The 22392-nt window shown below is 48.0% G+C and overlaps 1 protein-coding gene across 1 annotated transcript; it reads left to right on the top strand.

The window, feature by feature from the left end:
* Positions 1–11387: 11387 nt before the first annotated feature.
* Positions 11388–20860, top strand: capslb (calcyphosine-like b; the record flags this gene model as incomplete). Its single annotated transcript, XM_079523894.1, has 4 exons — positions 11388–11524; positions 13331–13508; positions 15188–15397; positions 20740–20860. The coding sequence occupies 4 exons, from the start codon at positions 11388–11390 to the stop codon at positions 20839–20841; spliced, it is 627 nt and encodes a 208-aa protein (XP_079380020.1). The 3' UTR covers positions 20842–20860.
* Positions 20861–22392: the final 1532 nt, after the last annotated feature.

Raw genomic sequence — 22392 nt, 5'->3', positions numbered from 1 at the left:
GTTGGACTGAAGTGATTGAAACGATATTGTTCTGCCCCGTAATGTCATCTAATTACTGTAAATGTTTTTTAGATTGTGTTGTGATGTTTCTGTCCTCGGAGTGCGTGTAGTCATCAGTCATGTCGGTTATTATTTTATTGTTTTTGTCTTTTTCTTTGACGGTTATGTTTTGTCTCTTTTTATTGTAAGTCTTGTTTTGTTTATATGTTTCTGCTATTTTTTTGACCAATCTGTAACTGTAATTACTGAAATGCCTGTATACAAAAAATTCATAATAAACGGATGTTTAAAAAATAAATTATCTCCACTTTTTCAAGAGATGCACACGGACGTCTTTCTCTCCAGGCGAGGGGGGGCCTGAATGATCGATGAACTGATTTTATGAATACGTCCTGTTTACCGCAGACGTCATCACCAATTGACCAGGGAAACACAAAAGTTTGGGTCACACAATTGGCAGGTGCCTTGCGATAGGTGCTGGGTAATTAATCACACCACCTGCCAATTGTGTGACCCAAACTTTTGTGTTTCCCTGGTCAATTGGTGATGACGTCTGCGGTAAACAGGACGTATTCATAAAATGAGTTCATCAATCATTCCGGTCCCCTCTCGCCCGGAGAGAAAGACGTCCGTGTGCATCTCTTGAAAAAGTGGAGATAATTGACTAAATACACGTTTTGTACCAGAACTTTCACATACTATATAAAACTAGAGGACCATATTTCACTCCACGTTTTTGGAATTATTTAATGGGTGAGTACAAACGGAGTATTTATCACATTAAGCCCGCACATAATTGAATTCAACCAGGAGCGGATGGAATGGATCTATGCCTATGATACATGAAAATTTACGAAGTTAATTAAATGATCACAGGCATTCTAGGTCTAAACGACGGACAGCGTGGCCTGCTGTAGTTCCTGTGTACCACCACCAGAGGGTGCTGTAAGGCACTTTAATTCACTTGGCTGCCGTCTGTAGGCTATTTTCTATTGTATTTCTATATATAACAACCATACAAAGGATGTTGCAGGTTAAAAAACGAGTTAAAACAGATTGTAATTTAATTCATTGTAAAGTATTAATGTTATAACCACTTTTATTTGGAAGGCTTTTCTCCGTTTAGTTCACGCAGTGGGTTGGACAGTCCAACATGGACAGTCCCTTATATATATACTCTATGGGACAGTCCAACATGGACAGTCCCTTATATATATACTCTATGGGACAGTCCAACATGGACAGTCCAACATGGACAGTCCAACATGGACAGTCCAACATGGACAGTCCAACATGGACTGGACATTTCATGACGTCACGTTCAGGAGAACGCTCGTTCGTTGTCATGGTGGTGCGTGCGTGCGGGCGTGCGCGCGCGTGTCGGGGCTGTGTGTGCGCGGCACTGCGTGCTTGCATGCGTGCAGTGTGCGTGTGCCTGTTTGTGTGCATTGCATGCCCGTGTTTGTGTGTGTGCGTGCGTGCGGCGCGTGCGTGCGTGCCTGTGTGCAAACAATAACGTTATATATATATAGCTTCAGGAAGTCAGTGCCTATAACCGACCGGAAGGACGCTCTAGTTTCCATGGCAACTAGGATGCTTTGGAGACAGAGGGAGCGTCAACATCATCTTCATCATCTTCATCATCTGCATCATACTGTACTGCTACAGTAGAGACACGATAACAGGTACGTCTTTATTCTCAGATTGAGTGTAAATGTAATATTAACTTTGACCTGAGATCAGATTAAAGGAAATGTCTTCTAAATCCTGACAGTTTTCTGAAAAAGCTACGATTTTTCAAAAATAGCAGACCTACAAGCTCATAGCGCGCCACTCGGTGGCGCGCTATGAGCTTGTAGGTCTGCTATTTTTCAATAGCTAAACCACCAAAAGGGTTAACTTTATTATATATATAATTGTTTTATTGTTCTGTTTACGTCAGTATGAACAATAACAACCTGTCAATCATGGTGGATGATTGACAGCCATGTCAGGGGCGGACCTGGTTGGTTACCTTGTTCTCAATCTCAACCAGTGGTCCGGGGACCCCCAGGGGTCCTTGGGGGAGTTCCAGGGGGTCCCAGTCTGGAACCAAATAGACCCTCATGGGTCTGTAACTCTGAGAGTATAGGCTATAATGGTTAGAGCCGTGAATGGGGGTCCGCGGGGGCGGGGCTGATTAGTGCCTATTTGGGGGTCCTTATATTAACATGAAAGAGTTTGGAAACCGCTGCCTTAAAACACAGAGAGAGAGAGAGAGAGAGAGAGAGAGAGAGAGAGAGAGAGAGGGGGGGGGGAGAGAGAGAGAGAGAGAGAGAGAGAGAGAGAGAGAGAGAGAGAGAGAGAGAGACAGAGAGAGAGAGAGAGAGAGAGGGAGAGGGAGAGGGAGAGGGAGGGAGAGGGAGGAGAGAGAGAGAGAGAGAGAGAGAGAGAGAGACACAGAGAGAGAGAGAGAGAGAGAGAGAGAGAGAGAGAGAGAGAGAGACAGAGAGAGAGAGAGAGAGAGAGAGACACAGAGACAGAGAGAGAGAGAGAGAGAGAGAGAGAGAGAGAGAGAGAGGGAGAGGGAGAGGGAGGAGAGAGAGAGAGAGAGAGACACAGAGAGAGAGAGAGAAATTTGTATCAAAGTTGGTGTTGTGACTTTATATATTATCAATTACTTCCATGAGAGGGGGAGAGGAGGTGGAGTTAGCTGCTTTATAGCAGACAGTTTGAGAGGGGGAGAGGTGGTGGAGTTAGCTGCTTTATAGCAGACAGTTTGAGAGGGGGAGAGGTGGTGGAGTTAGCTGCTTCATAGCAGACAGATTGAGAGGGGGAGAGGTGGTGGAGTTAGCTGCTTTATAGCAGACAGATTGAGAGGGGGAGAGGAGGTGGAGTTAGCTGCTTTATAGCAGACAGTTTGAGAGGGAGAGAGGTGGTGGAGTTAGCTGCTTTAGCAGACAGTTTGAGAGGGAGAGAGGTGGTGGAGTTAGCTTCTTTATAGCAGACAGTTTGAGAGGGAGAGGTGGTGGAGTTAGCTGCTTTATAGCAGACAGTTTGAGAGGGGGAGAGGTGGTGGAGTTAGCTGCTTTAGCAGACAGTTTGAGAGGGGGAGAGGTGGTGGAGTTAGCTACTTTAGCAGACCGTTTGAGAGGGAGAGAGGTGGTGGAGTTAGCTTCTTTATAGCAGACAGTTTGAGAGGGGGAGAGGAGGTGGAGTTAGCTGCTTTATAGCAGACAGTTTGAGAGGGGGAGAGGTGGTGGAGTTAGCTGCTTTATAGCAGACAGTTTGAGAGGGGGAGAGGTGGTGGAGTTAGCTGCTTCATAGCAGACAGATTGAGAGGGGGAGAGGTGGTGGAGTTAGCTGCTTTATAGCAGACAGATTGAGAGGGGGAGAGGAGGTGGAGTTAGCTGCTTTATAGCAGACAGTTTGAGAGGGAGAGAGGTGGTGGAGTTAGCTGCTTTATAGCAGACAGTTTGAGAGGGAGAGAGGTGGTGGAGTTAGCTGCTTTAGCAGACAGTTTGAGAGGGAGAGAGGTGGTGGAGTTAGCTTCTTTATAGCAGACAGTTTGAGAGGGAGAGGTGGTGGAGTTAGCTGCTTTATAGCAGACAGTTTGAGAGGGGGAGAGGTGGTGGAGTTAGCTGCTTTAGCAGACAGTTTGAGAGGGGGAGAGGTGGTGGAGTTAGCTACTTTAGCAGACCGTTTGAGAGGGAGAGAGGTGGTGGAGTTAGCTTCTTTATAGCAGACAGTTTGAGAGGGGGAGAGGAGGTGGAGTTAGCTGCTTTATAGCAGACAGTTTGAGAGGGGGAGAGGTGGTGGAGTTAGCTGCTTTATAGCAGACAGTTTGAGAGGGGGAGAGGTGGTGGAGTTAGCTGCTTCATAGCAGACAGATTGAGAGGGGGAGAGGTGGTGGAGTTAGCTGCTTTATAGCAGACAGATTGAGAGGGGGAGAGGAGGTGGAGTTAGCTGCTTTATAGCAGACAGTTTGAGAGGGAGAGAGGTGGTGGAGTTAGCTGCTTTATAGCAGACAGTTTGAGAGGGAGAGAGGTGGTGGAGTTAGCTGCTTTAGCAGACAGTTTGAGAGGGAGAGAGGTGGTGGAGTTAGCTTCTTTATAGCAGACAGTTTGAGAGGGAGAGGTGGTGGAGTTAGCTGCTTTATAGCAGACAGTTTGAGAGGGGGAGAGGTGGTGGAGTTAGCTGCTTTAGCAGACAGTTTGAGAGGGGGAGAGGTGGTGGAGTTAGCTACTTTAGCAGACCGTTTGAGAGGGAGAGAGGTGGTGGAGTTAGCTTCTTTATAGCAGACAGTTTGAGAGGGGGAGAGGTGGTGGAGTTAGCTGCTTTATAGCAGACAGTTTGAGAGGGTGAGAGGGGGTGGAGTTAGCTGCTTTATAGCAGACAGATTGAGAGGGGGAGAGGTGGTGGAGTTAGCTGCTTTATAGCAGACAGTTTGAGAGGGGGAGAGGTGGTGGAGTTAGCTGCTTTATATAGCAGACAGTTTGAGAGGGGGAGAGGTGGTGGAGTTAGCTGCTTTGTATAGCAGACAGTTTGAGAGGTGGAGAGGTGGTGGAGTTAGCTGCTTTATAGCAGACAGTTTGAGAGGTGGAGAGGTGGTGGAGTTAGCTGCTTTAGCAGACAGTTGGAGAGGGGGAGAGGTGGTGGAGTTAGCTGCTTTATATAGCAGACAGATTGAGAGGGGGAGAGGTGGTGGAGTTAGCTGCTTTATAGCAGACAGTTTGAGAGGGGGAGAGGTGGTGGAGTTAGCTGCTTCATAGCAGACAGATTGAGAGGGGGAGAGGTGGTGGAGTTAGCTGCTTTATAGCAGACAGATTGAGAGGGGGAGAGGAGGTGGAGTTAGCTGCTTTATAGCAGACAGTTTGAGAGGGAGAGAGGTGGTGGAGTTAGCTGCTTTATAGCAGACAGTTTGAGAGGGAGAGAGGTGGTGGAGTTAGCTGCTTTAGCAGACAGTTTGAGAGGGAGAGAGGTGGTGGAGTTAGCTTCTTTATAGCAGACAGTTTGAGAGGGAGAGGTGGTGGAGTTAGCTGCTTTATAGCAGACAGTTTGAGAGGGGGAGAGGTGGTGGAGTTAGCTGCTTTAGCAGACAGTTTGAGAGGGGGAGAGGTGGTGGAGTTAGCTACTTTAGCAGACCGTTTGAGAGGGAGAGAGGTGGTGGAGTTAGCTTCTTTATAGCAGACAGTTTGAGAGGGGGAGAGGAGGTGGAGTTAGCTGCTTTATAGCAGACAGTTTGAGAGGGGGAGAGGTGGTGGAGTTAGCTGCTTTATAGCAGACAGTTTGAGAGGGGGAGAGGTGGTGGAGTTAGCTGCTTCATAGCAGACAGATTGAGAGGGGGAGAGGTGGTGGAGTTAGCTGCTTTATAGCAGACAGATTGAGAGGGGGAGAGGAGGTGGAGTTAGCTGCTTTATAGCAGACAGTTTGAGAGGGAGAGAGGTGGTGGAGTTAGCTGCTTTATAGCAGACAGTTTGAGAGGGAGAGAGGTGGTGGAGTTAGCTGCTTTAGCAGACAGTTTGAGAGGGAGAGAGGTGGTGGAGTTAGCTTCTTTATAGCAGACAGTTTGAGAGGGAGAGGTGGTGGAGTTAGCTGCTTTATAGCAGACAGTTTGAGAGGGGGAGAGGTGGTGGAGTTAGCTGCTTTAGCAGACAGTTTGAGAGGGGGAGAGGTGGTGGAGTTAGCTACTTTAGCAGACCGTTTGAGAGGGAGAGAGGTGGTGGAGTTAGCTTCTTTATAGCAGACAGTTTGAGAGGGGGAGAGGTGGTGGAGTTAGCTGCTTTATAGCAGACAGTTTGAGAGGGTGAGAGGGGGTGGAGTTAGCTGCTTTATAGCAGACAGATTGAGAGGGGGAGAGGTGGTGGAGTTAGCTGCTTTATAGCAGACAGTTTGAGAGGGGGAGAGGTGGTGGAGTTAGCTGCTTTATATAGCAGACAGTTTGAGAGGGGGAGAGGTGGTGGAGTTAGCTGCTTTGTATAGCAGACAGTTTGAGAGGTGGAGAGGTGGTGGAGTTAGCTGCTTTATAGCAGACAGTTTGAGAGGTGGAGAGGTGGTGGAGTTAGCTGCTTTAGCAGACAGTTGGAGAGGGGGAGAGGTGGTGGAGTTAGCTGCTTTATATAGCAGACAGATTGAGAGGGGGAGAGGTGGTGGAGTTAGCTGCTTTAGCAGACAGTTTGAGAGGGGGAGAGGTGGTGGAGTTAGCTGCTTTAGCAGACAGTTTGAGAGGGAGAGAGGTGGTGGAGTTAGCTTCTTTATAGCAGACAGTTTGAGAGGGGGAGAGGTGGTGGAGTTAGCTGCTTTATAGCAGACAGTTTGAGAGGGGGAGAGGGGGTGGAGTTAGCTGCTTTATAGCAGACAGTTTGAGAGGTGGAGAGGTGGTGGAGTTAGCTGCTTTAGCAGACAGTTGGAGAGGGGGAGAGGTGGTGGAGTTAGCTGCTTTATATAGCAGACAGATTGAGAGGGGGAGAGGTGGTGGAGTTAGCTGCTTTATATAGCAGCCAGTTTGAGAGGGGGAGAGGTGGTGGAGTTAGCTGCTTTATATAGCAGACAGATTGAGAGGGGGAGAGGTGGTGGAGTTAGCTGCTTTATATAGCAGACAGATTGAGAGGGGGAGAGGTGGTGGAGTTAGCTGCTTTAGCAGACAGTTTGAGAGGTGGTGGAGTTAGCTGCTTTATAGCAGACAGATTGAGAGGGGGAGAGGTGGTGGAGTTAGCTGCTTTAGCAGCAACAGGCAGCAACGATATGGTACACAATGTTACACATTATATCTGTTAACACGAAGCCGTTCACGTAGATCCCGTAAATCACCTTCAGTCGGGCCGCGCGCCCATCCCGTAACCCAAGGTCTTTATATTCTTTAATCCATGTTTTGATCGGAACGAGTCGATAGCTGAGTGCCGTTAGCATCCCAGCACAGCGTTCTATGTTCTGCTTTCAATGGCCTGTATCTCCAAATCGGCGCCATGAACGTCGATACATAAATATAATAATCCCGGCGGGGAATGTGTTCAGCCAGTCACATGTGAGGGTTACGTTATCATACATGGGCAACTGGGAGTGATTGTGGAACTATAGTGGTCCTCTGGAGTGAGTGTGGAACTATAGTGGTCCTCTGGAGTGAGTGTGGAACTATAGTGGCCATCTGGAGTGAGTGTGGAACTATAGTGGTCCTCTGGAGTGAGTGTGGAACTATAGTGGCCATCTGGAGTGAGTGTGGAACTATAGTGGCCCTCTGGAGTGAGTGTGGAACTATAGTGGTCCTCTGGAGTAAGTGTGGAACTATAGTGGCCCTCTGGAGTGAGTGTGGAACTGTAGTGGCCCTCTGGAGTGAGAGTGGAACTATAGTGGCCCTCTGGAGTGAGTGTGGAACTATAGTGGCCATCTGGAGTGAGTGTGGAACTATAGTGGTCCTCTGGAGTGAGTGTGGAACTGTAGTGGCCATCTGGAGTGAGTGTGGAACTATAGTGGCCCTCTGGAGTGAGTGTGGAACTGTAGTGGCCCTCTGGAGTGAGAGTGGAACTATAGTGCCCTCTGGAGTGAGTATGGAACTATAGTGGTCCTCTGGAGTGAGTGTGGAACTATAGTGGTCCTCTGGAGTGAGTGTGGAACTATAGTGGCCCTCTGGAGTGAGTGTGGAACTATAGTGGCCCTCTGGAGTGAGTGTGGAACTATAGTGGCCCTCTGGAGTGAGTGTGGAACTATAGTGGTCCTCTGGAGTGAGTGTGGAACTATAGTGGTCCTCTGGAGTGAGTGTGGAACTATAGTGGCCCTCTGGAGTGAGTGTGGAACTATAGTGGCCCTCTGGAGTGAGTGTGGAACTATAGTGGCCCTTTGGAGTGAGTGTGGAACTATAGTGGCCCTCTGGAGTGAGTGTGGAACTATAGTGGCCCTCTGGAGTGAGTGTGGAACTATAGTGGCCCTCTGGAGTGAGTGTGGAACTATAGTGGCCCTCTGGAGTGAGTGTGGAACTATAGTGGCTCTCTGGAGTGAGTGTGGAACTATAGTGGCCCTCTGGAGTGAGTGTGGAACTATAGTGGCCCTCTGGAGTGAGTGTGGAACTATAGTGGCCCTCTGGAGTGAGTGTGGAACTATATTGGCCCTCTGGAGTGAGTGTGGAACTATAGTGGTCCTCTGGAGTGAGTGTGGAACTATAGTGGTCCACATAGTTCCAGTGAGTGTGGAACTATAGTGGCCCTCTGGAGTGAGTGTGGAACTATAGTGGCCCTCTGGAGTGAGTGTGGAACTATAGTGGCCCTCTGGAGTGAGTGTGGAACTATAGTGGTCCTCTGGAGTGAGTGTGGAACTATAGTGGTCCTCTGGAGTGAGTGTGGAACTATAGTGGCCCTCTGGAGTGAGTGTGGAACTATAGTGGCCCTCTGGAGTGAGTGTGGAACTATAGTGGCCCTTTGGAGTGAATGTGGAACTATAGTGGCCCTCTGGAGTGAGTGTGGAACTATAGTGGCCCTCTGGAGTGAGTGTGGAACTATAGTGGCCCTCTGGAGTGAGTGTGGAACTATAGTGGCCCTCTGGAGTGAGTGTGGAACTATAGTGGCCCCCTGGAGTGAGTGTGGAACTATAGTGGCCCTCTGGAGTGAGTGTGGAACTATAGTGGCCCCCTGGAGTGAGTGTGGAACTATAGTGGCCCTCTGGAGTGAGTGTGGAACTATAGTGGCCCTCTGGAGTGAGTGTGGAACTATAGTGGCCCTCTGGAGTGAGTGTGGAACTATAGTGGCCCTCTGGAGTGAGTGTGGAACTATATTGGCCCTCTGGAGTGAGTGTGGAACTATAGTGGCCCTCTGGAGTGAGTGTGGAACTATAGTGGCCCTCTGGAGTGAGTGTGGAACTATAGTGGTCCTCTGGAGTGAGTGTGGAACTATAGTGGTCCTCTGGAGTGAGTGTGGAACTATAGTGGCCCTCTGGAGTGAGTGTGGAACTATAGTGGCCATCTGGAGTGAGTGTGGAACTGTAGTGCCCCTCTGGAGTGAGTGTGGAACTGTAGTTGCCCTCTGGAGTGAGTGTGGAACTGTAGTGGCCCTCTGGAGTGAGAGTGGAACTATAGTGGCCCTCTGGAGTGAGTGTGGAACTATAGTGGCCATCTGGAGTGAGTGTGGAACTATAGTGGTCCTCTGGAGTGAGTGTGGAACTATAGTGGCCATCTGGAGTGAGTGTGGAACTATAGTGGCCCTCTGGAGTGAGTGTGGAACTATAGTGGTCCTCTGGAGTGAGTGTGGAACTATAGTGGTCCTCTGGAGTGAGTGTGGAACTATAGTGGCCCTCTGGAGTGAGTGTGGAACTATAGTGGCCATCTGGAGTGAGTGTGGAACTGTAGTGCCCCTCTGGAGTGAGTGTGGAACTGTAGTTGCCCTCTGGAGTGAGTGTGGAACTGTAGTGGCCCTCTGGAGTGAGAGTGGAACTATAGTGGCCCTCTGGAGTGAGTGTGGAACTATAGTGGCCATCTGGAGTGAGTGTGGAACTATAGTGGTCCTCTGGAGTGAGTGTGGAACTATAGTGGCCATCTGGAGTGAGTGTGGAACTATAGTGGCCATCTGGAGTGAGTGTGGAACTATAGTGGTCCTCTGGAGTGAGTGTGGAACTATAGTGGCCCTCTGGAGTGAGTGTGGAACTAAAGTGGCCCTCTGGAGTGAGTGTGGAACTAAAGTGGCCCTCTGGAGTGAGTGTGGAACTATAGTGGCCCTCTGGAGTGAGTGTGGAACTAAAGTGGCCCTCTGGAGTGAGGGTGGAACTATAGTGGTCCTCTGGAGTGAGTGTGGAACTATAGTGGCCCTCTGGAGTGAGTGTGGAACTATAAAGGTCCCTCTGGAGTGAGTGTGGAACTATAGTGGCCCTCTGGAGTGAGTGTGGAACTATAAAGGTCCCTCTGGAGTGAGTGTGGAACTATAGTGGCCCTCTGGAGTGAGTGTGGAACTATAGTGGCCCTCTGGAGTGAGTGTGGAACTATAAAGGTCCCTCTGGAGTGAGTGTGGAACTATAGTGGTCCTATGGAGTGAGTGTGGAACTATAGTGGCCCTCTGGAGTGAGTGTGGAACTATAGTGGCCCTCTGGAGTGAGTGTGGAACTATAGTGGCCCTCTGGAGTGAGTGTGGAACTATAGTGGCCCTCTGGAGTGAGTGTGGAACTATAGTGGCCCTCTGGAGTGAGTGTGGAACTATAGTGGCCCTCTGGAGTGAGTGTGGAACTATAGTGGCCCTCTGGAGTGAGTGTGGAACTATAGTGGCCCTCTGGAGTGAGTGTGGAACTATAGTGGCCCTCTGGAGTGAGTGTGGAACTATAGTGGCCCTCTGGAGTGAGTGTGGAACTATAGTGGCCCTCTGGAGTGAGTGTGGAACTATAGTGGCCCTCTGGAGTGAGTGTGGAACTATAGTGGCCCTCTGGAGTGAGTGTGGAACTATAGTGGCCCTCAGGAGTGAGTGTGGAACTATAGTGGCCCTCTGGAGTGAGTGTGGAACTATAGTGGCCCTCTGGAGTGAGTGTGGAACTATAGTGGCCCTCTGGAGTGAGTGTGGAACTATAGTGGCCCTCTGGAGTGAGTGTGGAACTATAGTGGCCCTCTGGAGTGAGTGTGGAACTATAGTGGCCCTCTGGAGTGAGTGTGGAACTATAGTGGCCCTCTGGAGTGAGTGTGGAACTATAGTGGTCCTCTGGAGTGAGGGTGGAACTATAGTGGTCCTATGGAGTGAGTGTGGAACTATAGTGGTCCTCTGGAGTGAGTGTGGAACTATAGTGGCCCTCTGGAGTGAGTGTGGAACTATAGTGGCCCCCTGGAGTGAGTGTGGGACTATAGTGGCCCTCTGGAGTGAGTGTGGGACTATAGTGGCCCTCTGGAGTGAGTGTGGGACTATAGTGGCCCTCTGGAGTGAGTGTGGAACTATAGTGGCCCTCTGGAGTGAGTGTGGAACTATAGTGGCCCTCTGGAGTGAGTGTGGAACTATAGTGGCCCTCTGGAGTGAGTGTGGAACTATAGTGGCCCTCTGGAGTGAGTGTGGAACTATAGTGGCCCTCTGGAGTGAGTGTGGAACTATAGTGGCCCTCTGGAGTGAGTGTGGAACTATAGTGGCCCTCTGGAGTGAGTGTGGAACTATAGTGGCCCTCAGGAGTGAGTGTGGAACTATAGTGGCCCTCTGGAGTGAGTGTGGAACTATAGTGGCCCTCTGGAGTGAGTGTGGAACTATAGTGGCCCTCTGGAGTGAGTGTGGAACTATAGTGGCCCTCTGGAGTGAGTGTGGAACTATAGTGGCCCTCTGGAGTGAGTGTGGAACTATAGTGGCCCTCTGGAGTGAGTGTGGAACTATAGTGGCCCTATCCATCGTCAAAGTTGCACATGTCACATGTCACATGTCACATGTCACATGTTACACATTATGTTAATGTGCTCCGTGTGTTCAGCCATGGCCGGGACGTCGAGGCACGACCGAGAGATGGCGCTGGGCGCCAAGAGACGTCTGTGTGTGAGTTCAGATCCCGTGGAGAGGCTGAGGCTGCAGTGCCTGGCCCGAGGGTCGTCTGGCATCAAGGGCCTGGGCAGGTGAGTGTGTGCGTGTGCGCGTGTGTGCGTGTGTGCGCGTGTGTGTGTGTGTGCGTCCCCCTACCAGGACCCAGTCCCGCCCCCTACCAGGACCCAGTCCCGCCCCCTACCAGGGCCCAGTCCCGCCCCCTACCAGGACCCAGTCCCGCCCCCTACCAGGGCCCAGTCCCGCCCCCTACCAGGACCCAGTCCCGCCCCCTACCAGGACCCAGTCCCGCCCCCTACCAGGGCCCAGTCCCGCCCCCTACCAGGACCCAGTCCCGCCCCCTACCAGGACCCAGTCCCGCCCCCTACCAGGGCCCAGTCCCGCCCCCTACCAGGGCCCAGTCCCGCCCCCTACCAGGACCCAGTCCCGCCCCCTACCAGGACCCAGTCCCGCCCCCTACCAGGACCCAGTCCCGCCCCCTACCAGGACCCAGTCCCGCCCCCTACCAGGACCCAGTCCCGCCCCCTACCAGGACCCAGTCCCGCCCCCTACCAGGGCCCAGTCCCACCCCCTACCAGGGCCCAGTCCCACCCTCTACCAGGGCCCAGTCCCACCCCCTACCAGGACCCAGTCCCGCCCCCTACCAGGACCCAGTCCCGCCCCCTACCAGGGCCCAGGAAATGATTCTCCGTTCATTTTCCTCATAGACATTTCAAAAAGTATTTATTTAAAGACCTTTTAAGCCTCGTACAAAGCAAACTCTTGTCGTGACAAATCATGACAACAAACACATTTTTTGGGGCCGAACAAATAATTAGAAAGAAGAAGAAAAAACGGCAGGTTACACTTTTTTTGTTGTTTTTCTTCTTTGTAATTATTTGTTTGGTCCAAAATATTGTGTTTGTTGTCATGATTTGGGCAGGCCGGGACAATTTAGCCTTGGCTCTCAGGGGCCCTTCAGGGAAATTGGACCGTCAGGTACTAGGTTTGACACCCTGAAATGGGCTCCTGGGGCCCTTCATTGGCCATGTATTTAGTGTATGTTGTTGATTTTTGTGTTTTGTATTTCAGCTACATTGATGAGGGCCTGCCCCTCAATTGTACTCCGAGTTTAAATAAAGGTTATGATGATGATGATGATGATTTATTTTGTTAAATTTAGGTCACAAAGGTGATAAAAAACACTGACAAACATTAAACATGTTTGTCAGTGCGCTATGGGGGCCCTGCAAAGATTACCGGCCCAGGGGCCCTCGTGGGGTTTAATCCGTCCCTGGTTATAGGCCTACTTTAGCAGTGCCGCGCTACGAGCTTGTAGATCTGCTATTTTTGAAAAATCGTTAAAATGTGGCGCATATCTTTGAATATATATTCTTTCAGAGCGAACGTTTTTAACTCAAATCGTTGCTTCTGGGGGGGGGGGGGGGTCCCTGGAACAACTTTCTAATTATCTGTTGGGTCCAAAACATTGTGATGATTTAAATCACAACAACAGCTTTACAGATTTAGGCCTGACGTCGAAATAAGAAAAACGTTCGCTCTGAAAGAATATATATTCAAAGATTTGTGCCGCATTTTCACGATTAAAAAAAAATAGCAGATCTACAAGCTCGTAGCGCGCCACTCGGTGGCGCCCTATGAGCTTGTAGATCTGCTATTTTTCAATAGCTAAATTATAACATAATGCTTAGTTAAAACACCGTCCAGAATGGGTTAATTTTGATGGCTTAAATAAATTATATTTCTGCCGAACTATTTCTATTTCGGCACCGAGCCGCTGTATGAGCTTGTAGATCTGCTATTTTTCAACAGCTAAAGCATAACATAATGCTTTAAAACAACATAAATCGTTTTAAGTGAACGAGCGTTTCTGTTCGCAGGACGTTTAAGATCATGGACGACAACGCCAGCCGCTCTCTGGACCTCAAGGAGTTCCTGAAGGGGTTAAACGACTACGGCGTCCTGATGGAGCGGGACGAGGCTCTGGGTCTGTTCAGAACCTTCGACCGCGACGGCAGCGGAACCATCGACTTCGACGAGTTCCTGCTGACGCTCAGGGTAACTAACGGGTCAATTAATGCATTTAATTAATATCGACTTTGACCAGGTGAAAAAGAAAAGAAAATTATTAATGAATTAAAATATGTTGTATTAAATGACTCAGGTTGTCTCGTTGAGTGCATTTAAAAGGTTTTATATTTTTAATGTGTCACAGTAACGTGTATGTGTGGTATATGTGTGGTATATGTGTGGTATATGTGTGGTGTATGTGTGGTATATGTGTGGTATATGTGTGGTATATGTGTGGTATATGTGTGGTATATGTGTGGTATATGTGTGGTGTATGTGTGGTATATGTGTGGTATATGTGTGGTATATGTGTGGTATATGTGTGGTATATGTGTGGTGTATGTGTGGTATATGTGTGGTATATGTGTGGTGTATGTGTGGTATATGTGTGGTATATGTGTGGTATATGTGTGGTATATGTGTGGTGTATGTGTGGTATATGTGTGGTATATGTGTGGTATATGTGTGGTATATGTGTGGTATATGTGTGGTATATGTGTGGTATATGTGTGGTATATGTGTGGTATATGTGTGGTGTATGTGTGGTATATGTGTGGTATATGTGTGGTATATGTGTGGTATATGTGTGGTATATGTGTCACAGTAACGTGTATGTGTGGTATATGTGTGGTATATGCGTGGTATATGCGTTGCAGTAACCTGTATGTGTGGTATATGTGTGGTATATGTGTGGTATATGTGTGGTATATGCGTTGCAGTAACCTGTATGTGTGGTATATGTGTGGTATATGTGTGGTATATGTGTGGTATATGCGTGGTATATGCGTTGCAGTAACCTGTATGTGTGGTATATGTGTGGTATATGCGTGGTATATGTGTGGTATATGCGTTGCAGTAACCTGTATGTGTGGTATATGTGTGGTATATGTGTGGTATATGTGTGGTATATGCGTGGTATATGCGTTGCAGTAACCTGTATGTGTGGTATATGTGTGGTATATGTGTGGTATATGTGTGGTATATGTGTGGTATATGCGTTGCAGTAACCTGTATGTGTGGTATATGTGTGGTATATGTGTGGTATATGTGTGGTATATGCGTTGCAGTAACCTGTATGTGTGGTATATGTGTGGTATATGTGTGGTATATGTGTGGTATATGTGTGGTATATGTGTGGTATATGTGTGGTATATGTGTGGTATATGCGTTGCAGTAACCTGTATGTGTGGTATATGTGTGGTATATGTGTGGTATATGTGTGGTATATGTGGTATATGTGTCACAGTAACCTGTATGTGTGGTATATGTGTGGTATATGTGTGGTATATGTGTGGTATATGTGTGGTATATGCGTTGCAGTAACCTGTATGTGTGGTATATGTGTGGTATATGTGTGGTATATGTGTGGTATATGTGTGGTATATGTGTGGTATATGCGTTGCAGTAACCTGTATGTGTGGTATATGTGTGGTATATGCGTTGCAGTAACCTGTATGTGTGGTATATGTGTGGTATATGCGTTGCAGTAACCTGTATGTGTGGTATATGTGTGGTATATGTGTGGTATATGTGTGGTATATGCGTTGCAGTAACATGTATGTGTGGTATATGTGTCACAGTAACGTGTATGTGTGGTATATGCGTTGCAGTAACCTGTATGTGTGGTTGCGTCGCAGTAACATGTATGTGTGGTACATGCGTCGCAGCCCCCGATGTCTTCGGCGCGTAAGGAGGTCATCCTGCAGGCGTTCCGCAAGCTGGACCGTACGGGGGACGGCGTGGTGACCGTGGAGGACCTGCGGGGCGTGTACAACGCCCAGAACCATCCCAAGTACCGCAACGGGGAGTGGAGCGAGGAGCAGGTGTTCAGGACCTTCCTGGACAGCTTCGACTCGCCTTACGACAAGGACGGAAAGGTAAGACACTGTCCTTACGACAAGGACGGAAAGGTAATGAAGACACTGTCCTTACGACAAGGACAGAAAGGTAATGAAGACACTGTCCTTACGACAAGGACGGAAAGGTAATGAAGACACTGTCCTTACGACAAGGACGGAAAGGTAATGAAGACACTGTCCTTACGACAAGGACGGAAAGGTAATGAAGACACTGTCCTTACGACAAGGACAGAAAGGTAATGAAGACACTGTCCTTACGACAAGGACGGAAAGGTAATGAAGACACTGTCCTTACGACAAGGACGGAAAGGTAATGAAGACACTGTCCTTACGACAAGGACAGAAAGGTAATGAAGACACTGTCCTTACGACAAGGACGGAAAGGTAATGAAGACACTGTCCTTACGACAAGGACAGAAAGGTAATGAAGACACTGTCCTTACGACAAGGACAGAAAGGTAATGAAGACACTGTCCTTACAACAAGGACAGAAAGGTAAGACGCTGTCCTTACGACAAGGACAGAAAGGTAATGAAGACACTGTCCTTACGACAAGGACGGAAAGGTAATGAAGACACTGTCCTTACGACAAGGACGGAAAGGTAATGAAGACACTGTCCTTACGACAAGGACGGAAAGGTAATGAAGACACTGTCCTTACGACAAGGACGGAAAGGTAATGAAGACACTGTCCTTACGACAAGGACGGAAAGGTAATGAAGACACTGTCCTTACGACAAGGACAGAAAGGTAATGAAGACACTGTCCTTACGACAAGGACAGAAAGGTAAGACACTGTCCTTACGACAAGGACGGAAAGGTAATGAAGACACTGTCCTTACGACAAGGACGGAAAGGTAATGAAGACACTGTCCTTACGACAAGGACAGAAAGGTAATGAAGACACTGTCCTTACGACAAGGACGGAAAGGTAATGAAGACACTGTCCTTACGACAAGGACAGAAAGGTAATGAAGACACTGTCCTTACGACAAGGACGGAAAGGTAATGAAGACACTGTCCTTACGACAAGGACAGAAAGGTAATGAAGACACTGTCCTTACGACAAGGACGGAAAGGTAATAAAGACACTGTCCTTACGACAAGGACGGAAAGGTAATGAAGACACTGTCCTTACGACAAGGACAGAAAGGTAATGAAGACACTGTCCTTACGACAAGGACGGAAAGGTAATAAAGACACTGTCCTTACGACAAGGACGGAAAGGTAATGAAGACACTGTCCTTACGACAAGGACGGAAAGGTAATGAAGACACTGTCCTTACGACAAGGACGGAAAGGTAATGAAGACACTGTCCTTACGACAAGGACAGAAAGGTAATGAAGACACTGTCCTTACGACAAGGACAGAAAGGTAATGAAGACACTGTCCTTACGACAAGGACAGAAAGGTAATGAAGACACTGTCCTTACGACAAGGACAGAAAGGTAATGAAGACACTGTCCTTACGACAAGGACAGAAAGGTAATGAAGACACTGTCCTTACGACAAGGACAGAAAGGTAATGAAGACACTGTCCTTACGACAAGGACAGAAAGGTAAGACACTGTCCTTACGACAAGGATGGAAAGGTAATGAAGACACTGTCCTTACGACAAGGACGGAAAGGTAATGAAGACACTGTCCTTACGACAAGGACAGAAAGGTAATGAAGACACTGTCCTTACGACAAGGACGGAAAGGTAATGAAGACACTGTCCTTACGACAAGGACGGAAAGGTAATGAAGACACTGTCCTTACGACAAGGACGGAAAGGTAATGAAGACACTGTCCTTACGACAAGGACGGAAAGGTAATGAAGACACTGTCCTTACGACAAGGACGGAAAGGTAAGACACTGTCCTTACGACAAGGATGGAAAGGTAATGAAGACACTGTCCTTACGACAAGGACGGAAAGGTAAGACGCTGTCCTTACGACAAGGTCAGAAAGGTAATGAAGACACTGTCCTTACGACAAGGACAGAAAGGTAATGAAGACACTGTCCTTACGACAAGGACGGAAAGGTAATGAAGACACTGTCCTTACGACAAGGACGGAAAGGTAATGAAGACACTGTCCTTACGACAAGGACAGAAAGGTAATGAAGACACTGTCCTTACGACAAGGACAGAAAGGTAAGACACTGTCCTTACGACAAGGACAGAAAGGTAAGACACTGTCCTTACGACAAGGACAGAAAGGTAAGACACTGTCCTTACGACAAGGACGGAAAGGTAATGAAGACACTGTCCTTACGACAAGGACGGAAAGGTAATGAAGACACTGTCCTTACGACAAGGACAGAAAGGTAATGAAGACACTGTCCTTACGACAAGGACGGAAAGGTAAGACACTGTCCTTACGACAAGGACGGAAAGGTAATGAAGACACTGTCCTTACGACAAGGACGGAAAGGTAATGAAGACACTGTCCTTACGACAAGGACGGAAAGGTAATGAAGACACTGTCCTTACGACAAGGACGGAAAGGTAAGACACTGTCCTTACGACAAGGACGGAAAGGTAATGAAGACACTGTCCTTACGACAAGGACGGAAAGGTAAGACACTGTCCTTACGACAAGGACGGAAAGGTAATGAAGACACTGTCCTTACGACAAGGACGGAAAGGTAATGAAGACACTGTCCTTACGACAAGGACAGAAAGGTAATGAAGACACTGTCCTTACGACAAGGACGGAAAGGTAATGAAGACACTGTCCTTACGACAAGGACAGAAAGGTAAGACACTGTCCTTACGACAAGGATGGAAAGGTAATGAAGACACTGTCCTTACGACAAGGACAGAAAGGTAATGAAGACACTGTCCTTACGACAAGGACGGAAAGGTAATGAAGACACTGTCCTTACGACAAGGACAGAAAGGTAATGAAGACACTGTCCTTACGACAAGGACAGAAAGGTAATGAAGACACTGTCCTTACAACAAGGACAGAAAGGTAAGACACTGTCCTTACGACAAGGACGGAAAGGTAAGACACTGTCCTTACGACAAGGACAGAAAGGTAAGACACTGTCCTTACGACAAGGACGGAAAGGTAATGAAGACACTGTCCTTACGACAAGGACGGAAAGGTAATGAAGACACTGTCCTTACGACAAGGACGGAAAGGTAATGAAGACACTGTCCTTACGACAAGGACGGAAAGGTAATGAAGACACTGTCCTTACGACAAGGATGGAAAGGTAATGAAGACACTGTCCTTACGACAAGGACGGAAAGGTAAGACACTGTCCTTACGACAAGGACAGAAAGGTAAGACACTGTCCTTACGACAAGGACAGAAAGGTAATGAAGACACTGTCCTTACGACAAGGACGGAAAGGTAATGAAGACACTGTCCTTACGACAAGGACGGAAAGGTAAGACACTGTCCTTACGACAAGGACGGAAAGGTAATGAAGACACTGTCCTTACGACAAGGACGGAAAGGTAATGAAGACACTGTCCTTACGACAAGGACGGAAAGGTAATGAAGACACTGTCCTTACGACAAGGACGGAAAGGTAAGACACTGTCCTTACGACAAGGACGGAAAGGTAATGAAGACACTGTCCTTACGACAAGGACGGAAAGGTAATGAAGACACTGTCCTTACGACAAGGACAGAAAGGTAATGAAGACACTGTCCTTACGACAAGGACGGAAAGGTAATGAAGACACTGTCCTTACGACAAGGACGGAAAGGTAATGAAGACACTGTCCTTACAACAAGGACAGAAAGGTAAGACGCTGTCCTTACGACAAGGACAGAAAGGTAATGAAGACACTGTCCTTATGACAAGGACAGAAAGGTAATGAAGACACTGTCCTTATGACAAGGACAGAAAGGTAATGAAGACACTGTCCTTACGACAAGGACAGAAAGGTAATGAAGACACTGTCCTTATGACAAGGACAGAAAGGTAATGAAGACACTGTCCTTACGACAAGGACGGAAAGGTAATGAAGACACTGTCCTTACGACAAGGACGGAAAGGTAATGAAGACAATGTCCTTACGACAAGGATGGAAAGGTAATGAAGACACTGTCCTTACGACAAGGACGGAAAGGTAATGAAGACACTGTCCTTACGACAAGGACGGAAAGGTAATGAAGACACTGTCCTTACGACAAGGATGGAAAGGTAATGAAGACATTGTCCTTACGACAAGTGGTTCGCCCCACAGTGGGGGGTCTGGGGACCCCCAGGGGTCATTGAGGGAGTTCCAGGGGGGTCCCCAGTTAAACCAGAACCAAATGGACCATTATGGGTCTGTGACTCTGAGTGTACAAATAATTTTCCATCATTATTATTATTGTCTCCACCAGGCCGAAGGCATGGGGAGAGAGTATGTTTTGCACTCCGTCCGTCCGTCCGTGTGTCCGTCCGTCCGTGTGTCCGTCCGTCCGTCTGTGAACAGCTAATCTCTGGCACCGTTGGCTTGATCGCAGCCATACTCTGCACACACACTCCCTGAATGCCAGAGCTGAACCTCTGCCCCAAAGTTTTCACATTGGCCTGTTATAGCGCCACCAGGAGGCCGCTTTGTGCAAAACAAATGTTTTGACAGTACACCTACAGATTTTGTCCAAACATTACGCAAATTGGTACACAGTCTCTCTAGAGCCATTCAACGAAACGGGTCTTTCAGATTTTTCAGACTCCATCCTGATTGGCTAAGATTGGCTTCCAAAGTTCGCAGGAGTGCTCCGTTTCAAACAAAATGCTGCAAATCATGAACACATGGTGTGATTTCTGTGAAATTTTGCACGCACATTCCCACTAGGTCGAGGAAGAAATGCCACTTGAATATTTTCAACTCAGCCTCATGGTGGCGCTATAACTGGCCGATTTGTGTTTTACCTATAACTGCACCGATCTGTGTAAAACCATGTATGCACACTCCCTAGAGGCCAAGGAAAAACCTTTGCCTGGAATTTTTCACATCTGCTCTTTATAGCGCCACCAGGAGGCCGACATATATAAAACACATTTTCTAATATTACTCCTTCAGATTTTATCCAAATTTCACACAAATCGGTACACATGCTCTCCATAGTCATGTGATCATGTGATTTGTTTGATTTCTCATAATTATCCATCCTGATTGCCTACGATTGGCTTCTAAAGTTTTCAGGAGTAGCCCGTTTTGTACCCGTTTTGTACAAATTGCCACAACTCCGCAACGCAGCGTCCGATTGCTGTGAAACTGTGCATGCCTATTCCCACTACTAGGCTGAGGAAGAAATTTGCCAAACATCACACACAATCCTATCCTCCTGGTGGAGACCTGTGCCCAGAAGGGCACTTTTTCTAGTTATTATTATTATTGAATGTATTATATTTTCCAGGTGACCAAAGAGGAGTTCCTCAACTATTACTTTGGGGTCAGCGCCTCCATCGACACCGACGTGTACTTCATCCTGATGATGAGGAGCGCCTGGAAGCTCTGACCTTTCACCTTTACCCTATATGATGCCTGGAAGCTTTGACCTTTGACCTTTACCCTATATGATGCCTGGAAGCTCTGACCTTTGACCTTTACCCTATATGCCTGGAAGCTTTGACCTTTGACCTTTACCCTATATGATGCCTGGAAGCTTTGACCTTTCACCTTTACCCTATATGATGCCTGGAAGGTCTGACCTTTGACCTTTACCCTATATGATGCCTGGAAGCTTTGACCTTTGACCTTTACCCTATATGATGCCTGGAAGGTCTGACCTTTACCCTATAGCCAAATTCCAATACCGCAACTTTCACACTCGCTCACTCCCCTCGCGTCCTCCACTCGCTCCTTAGCTCCGCCCCCAGCGAGGAGGAGAGGATTCGATGCGAGGACAGAGTGGTGGAGTGGATTTGCCTCTAGAATCGGAATGTACTCCGCTGTCATTTCAAAGCGACGGCATATTCCGCGATCACTTATGACGTGAATCAATTCAATTCAATTCAAAGGGCTTTATTGGCATGGGTAAACATGCGTTTACATTGCCAAAGCAAAAGTGGTGGAACAATACAGTGTCACACAGACACAGCTGGATCACTGGAACCGTACAGTCTACAGAATAGACAATTCATTGTTGTGCATGTAACCGAGGCCAATGTGTATGTATTGGTAACATGTGCAACAAGGCTATTTATTCCTGAAATAGTGAATAAGCGCCAGGATGCGCACACTTTTATATTATATGATTGTGAAGGGAATTCTGACCTGCCCGCAGCCCGCGTTCCTCTTTGCTCGTATAAATCACCCCCCCTCCTCGGACAGTCCCTCCTCCGACGGTCTTTGCAAATAACGGACACTATAACAGGAATTATAGGTAGTCTCTCTGACTTACATATTCAGTTCAGTCCACATATAAATAAATACATTTTTGTCACCGTCATTCATAGCAGTCTGTGCATTCAGGCATGCACAGAGAGAAATTAACTATAGCTTTTGAGGTGCGCACAATATATCCTAATTTATATAGCCTACTTTTATTATGCTTATATCACACAACGCAATAAAGCCAGTGGCTTGTTGCTGTCCTTTCACTTTCACGTGTGTAGGCAGAGGCTACTTTATCATTCTGAAGCTCTATTAATTCAGCGAAAATGTGTCTCTTCAACAAACCGCAAAGCGTTTTAGTTTAATGTGTGTGCGTGCATGTGTGTGTTGGGTCAGCGTCGCTGACTCAGCGACTAGCCGCAGCGGCCGGCAGCTAGTGGATGGAGGGTGTGGGGGGGGGGGGGGGGGGTGCATAGTATCGTGTTTCAAGCAGTGTTTTCTGTGCCACATGTGGAGGAGGCGGACTTATGTCACTGGAGAAGGAAAAATCATGTAGACGTGATGCGGAAATCCGCCGCGAGGAGACAACATACCCCACCGAGCCTGCGCCTGATGTACACTCGCTCTATGCGCTCTCGGAGAGCCCACTCGGCTCCTCCACTCGACTCCACTCGCCTCCTCGATGGAGTACTTTAACAATCGGAACGTTAACCATTTCCGGGTCAAGCTGGAA

This window comes from Electrona antarctica (genome assembly GCF_951216825.1).
Source record: "Electrona antarctica genome assembly, chromosome: 16".
In the NCBI taxonomy this organism is placed as follows: domain Eukaryota; kingdom Metazoa; phylum Chordata; class Actinopteri; order Myctophiformes; family Myctophidae; genus Electrona; species Electrona antarctica.
Note: the sequence above shows the minus strand (reverse complement) of the source record. Positions and strands in the feature narration are given on the sequence as shown.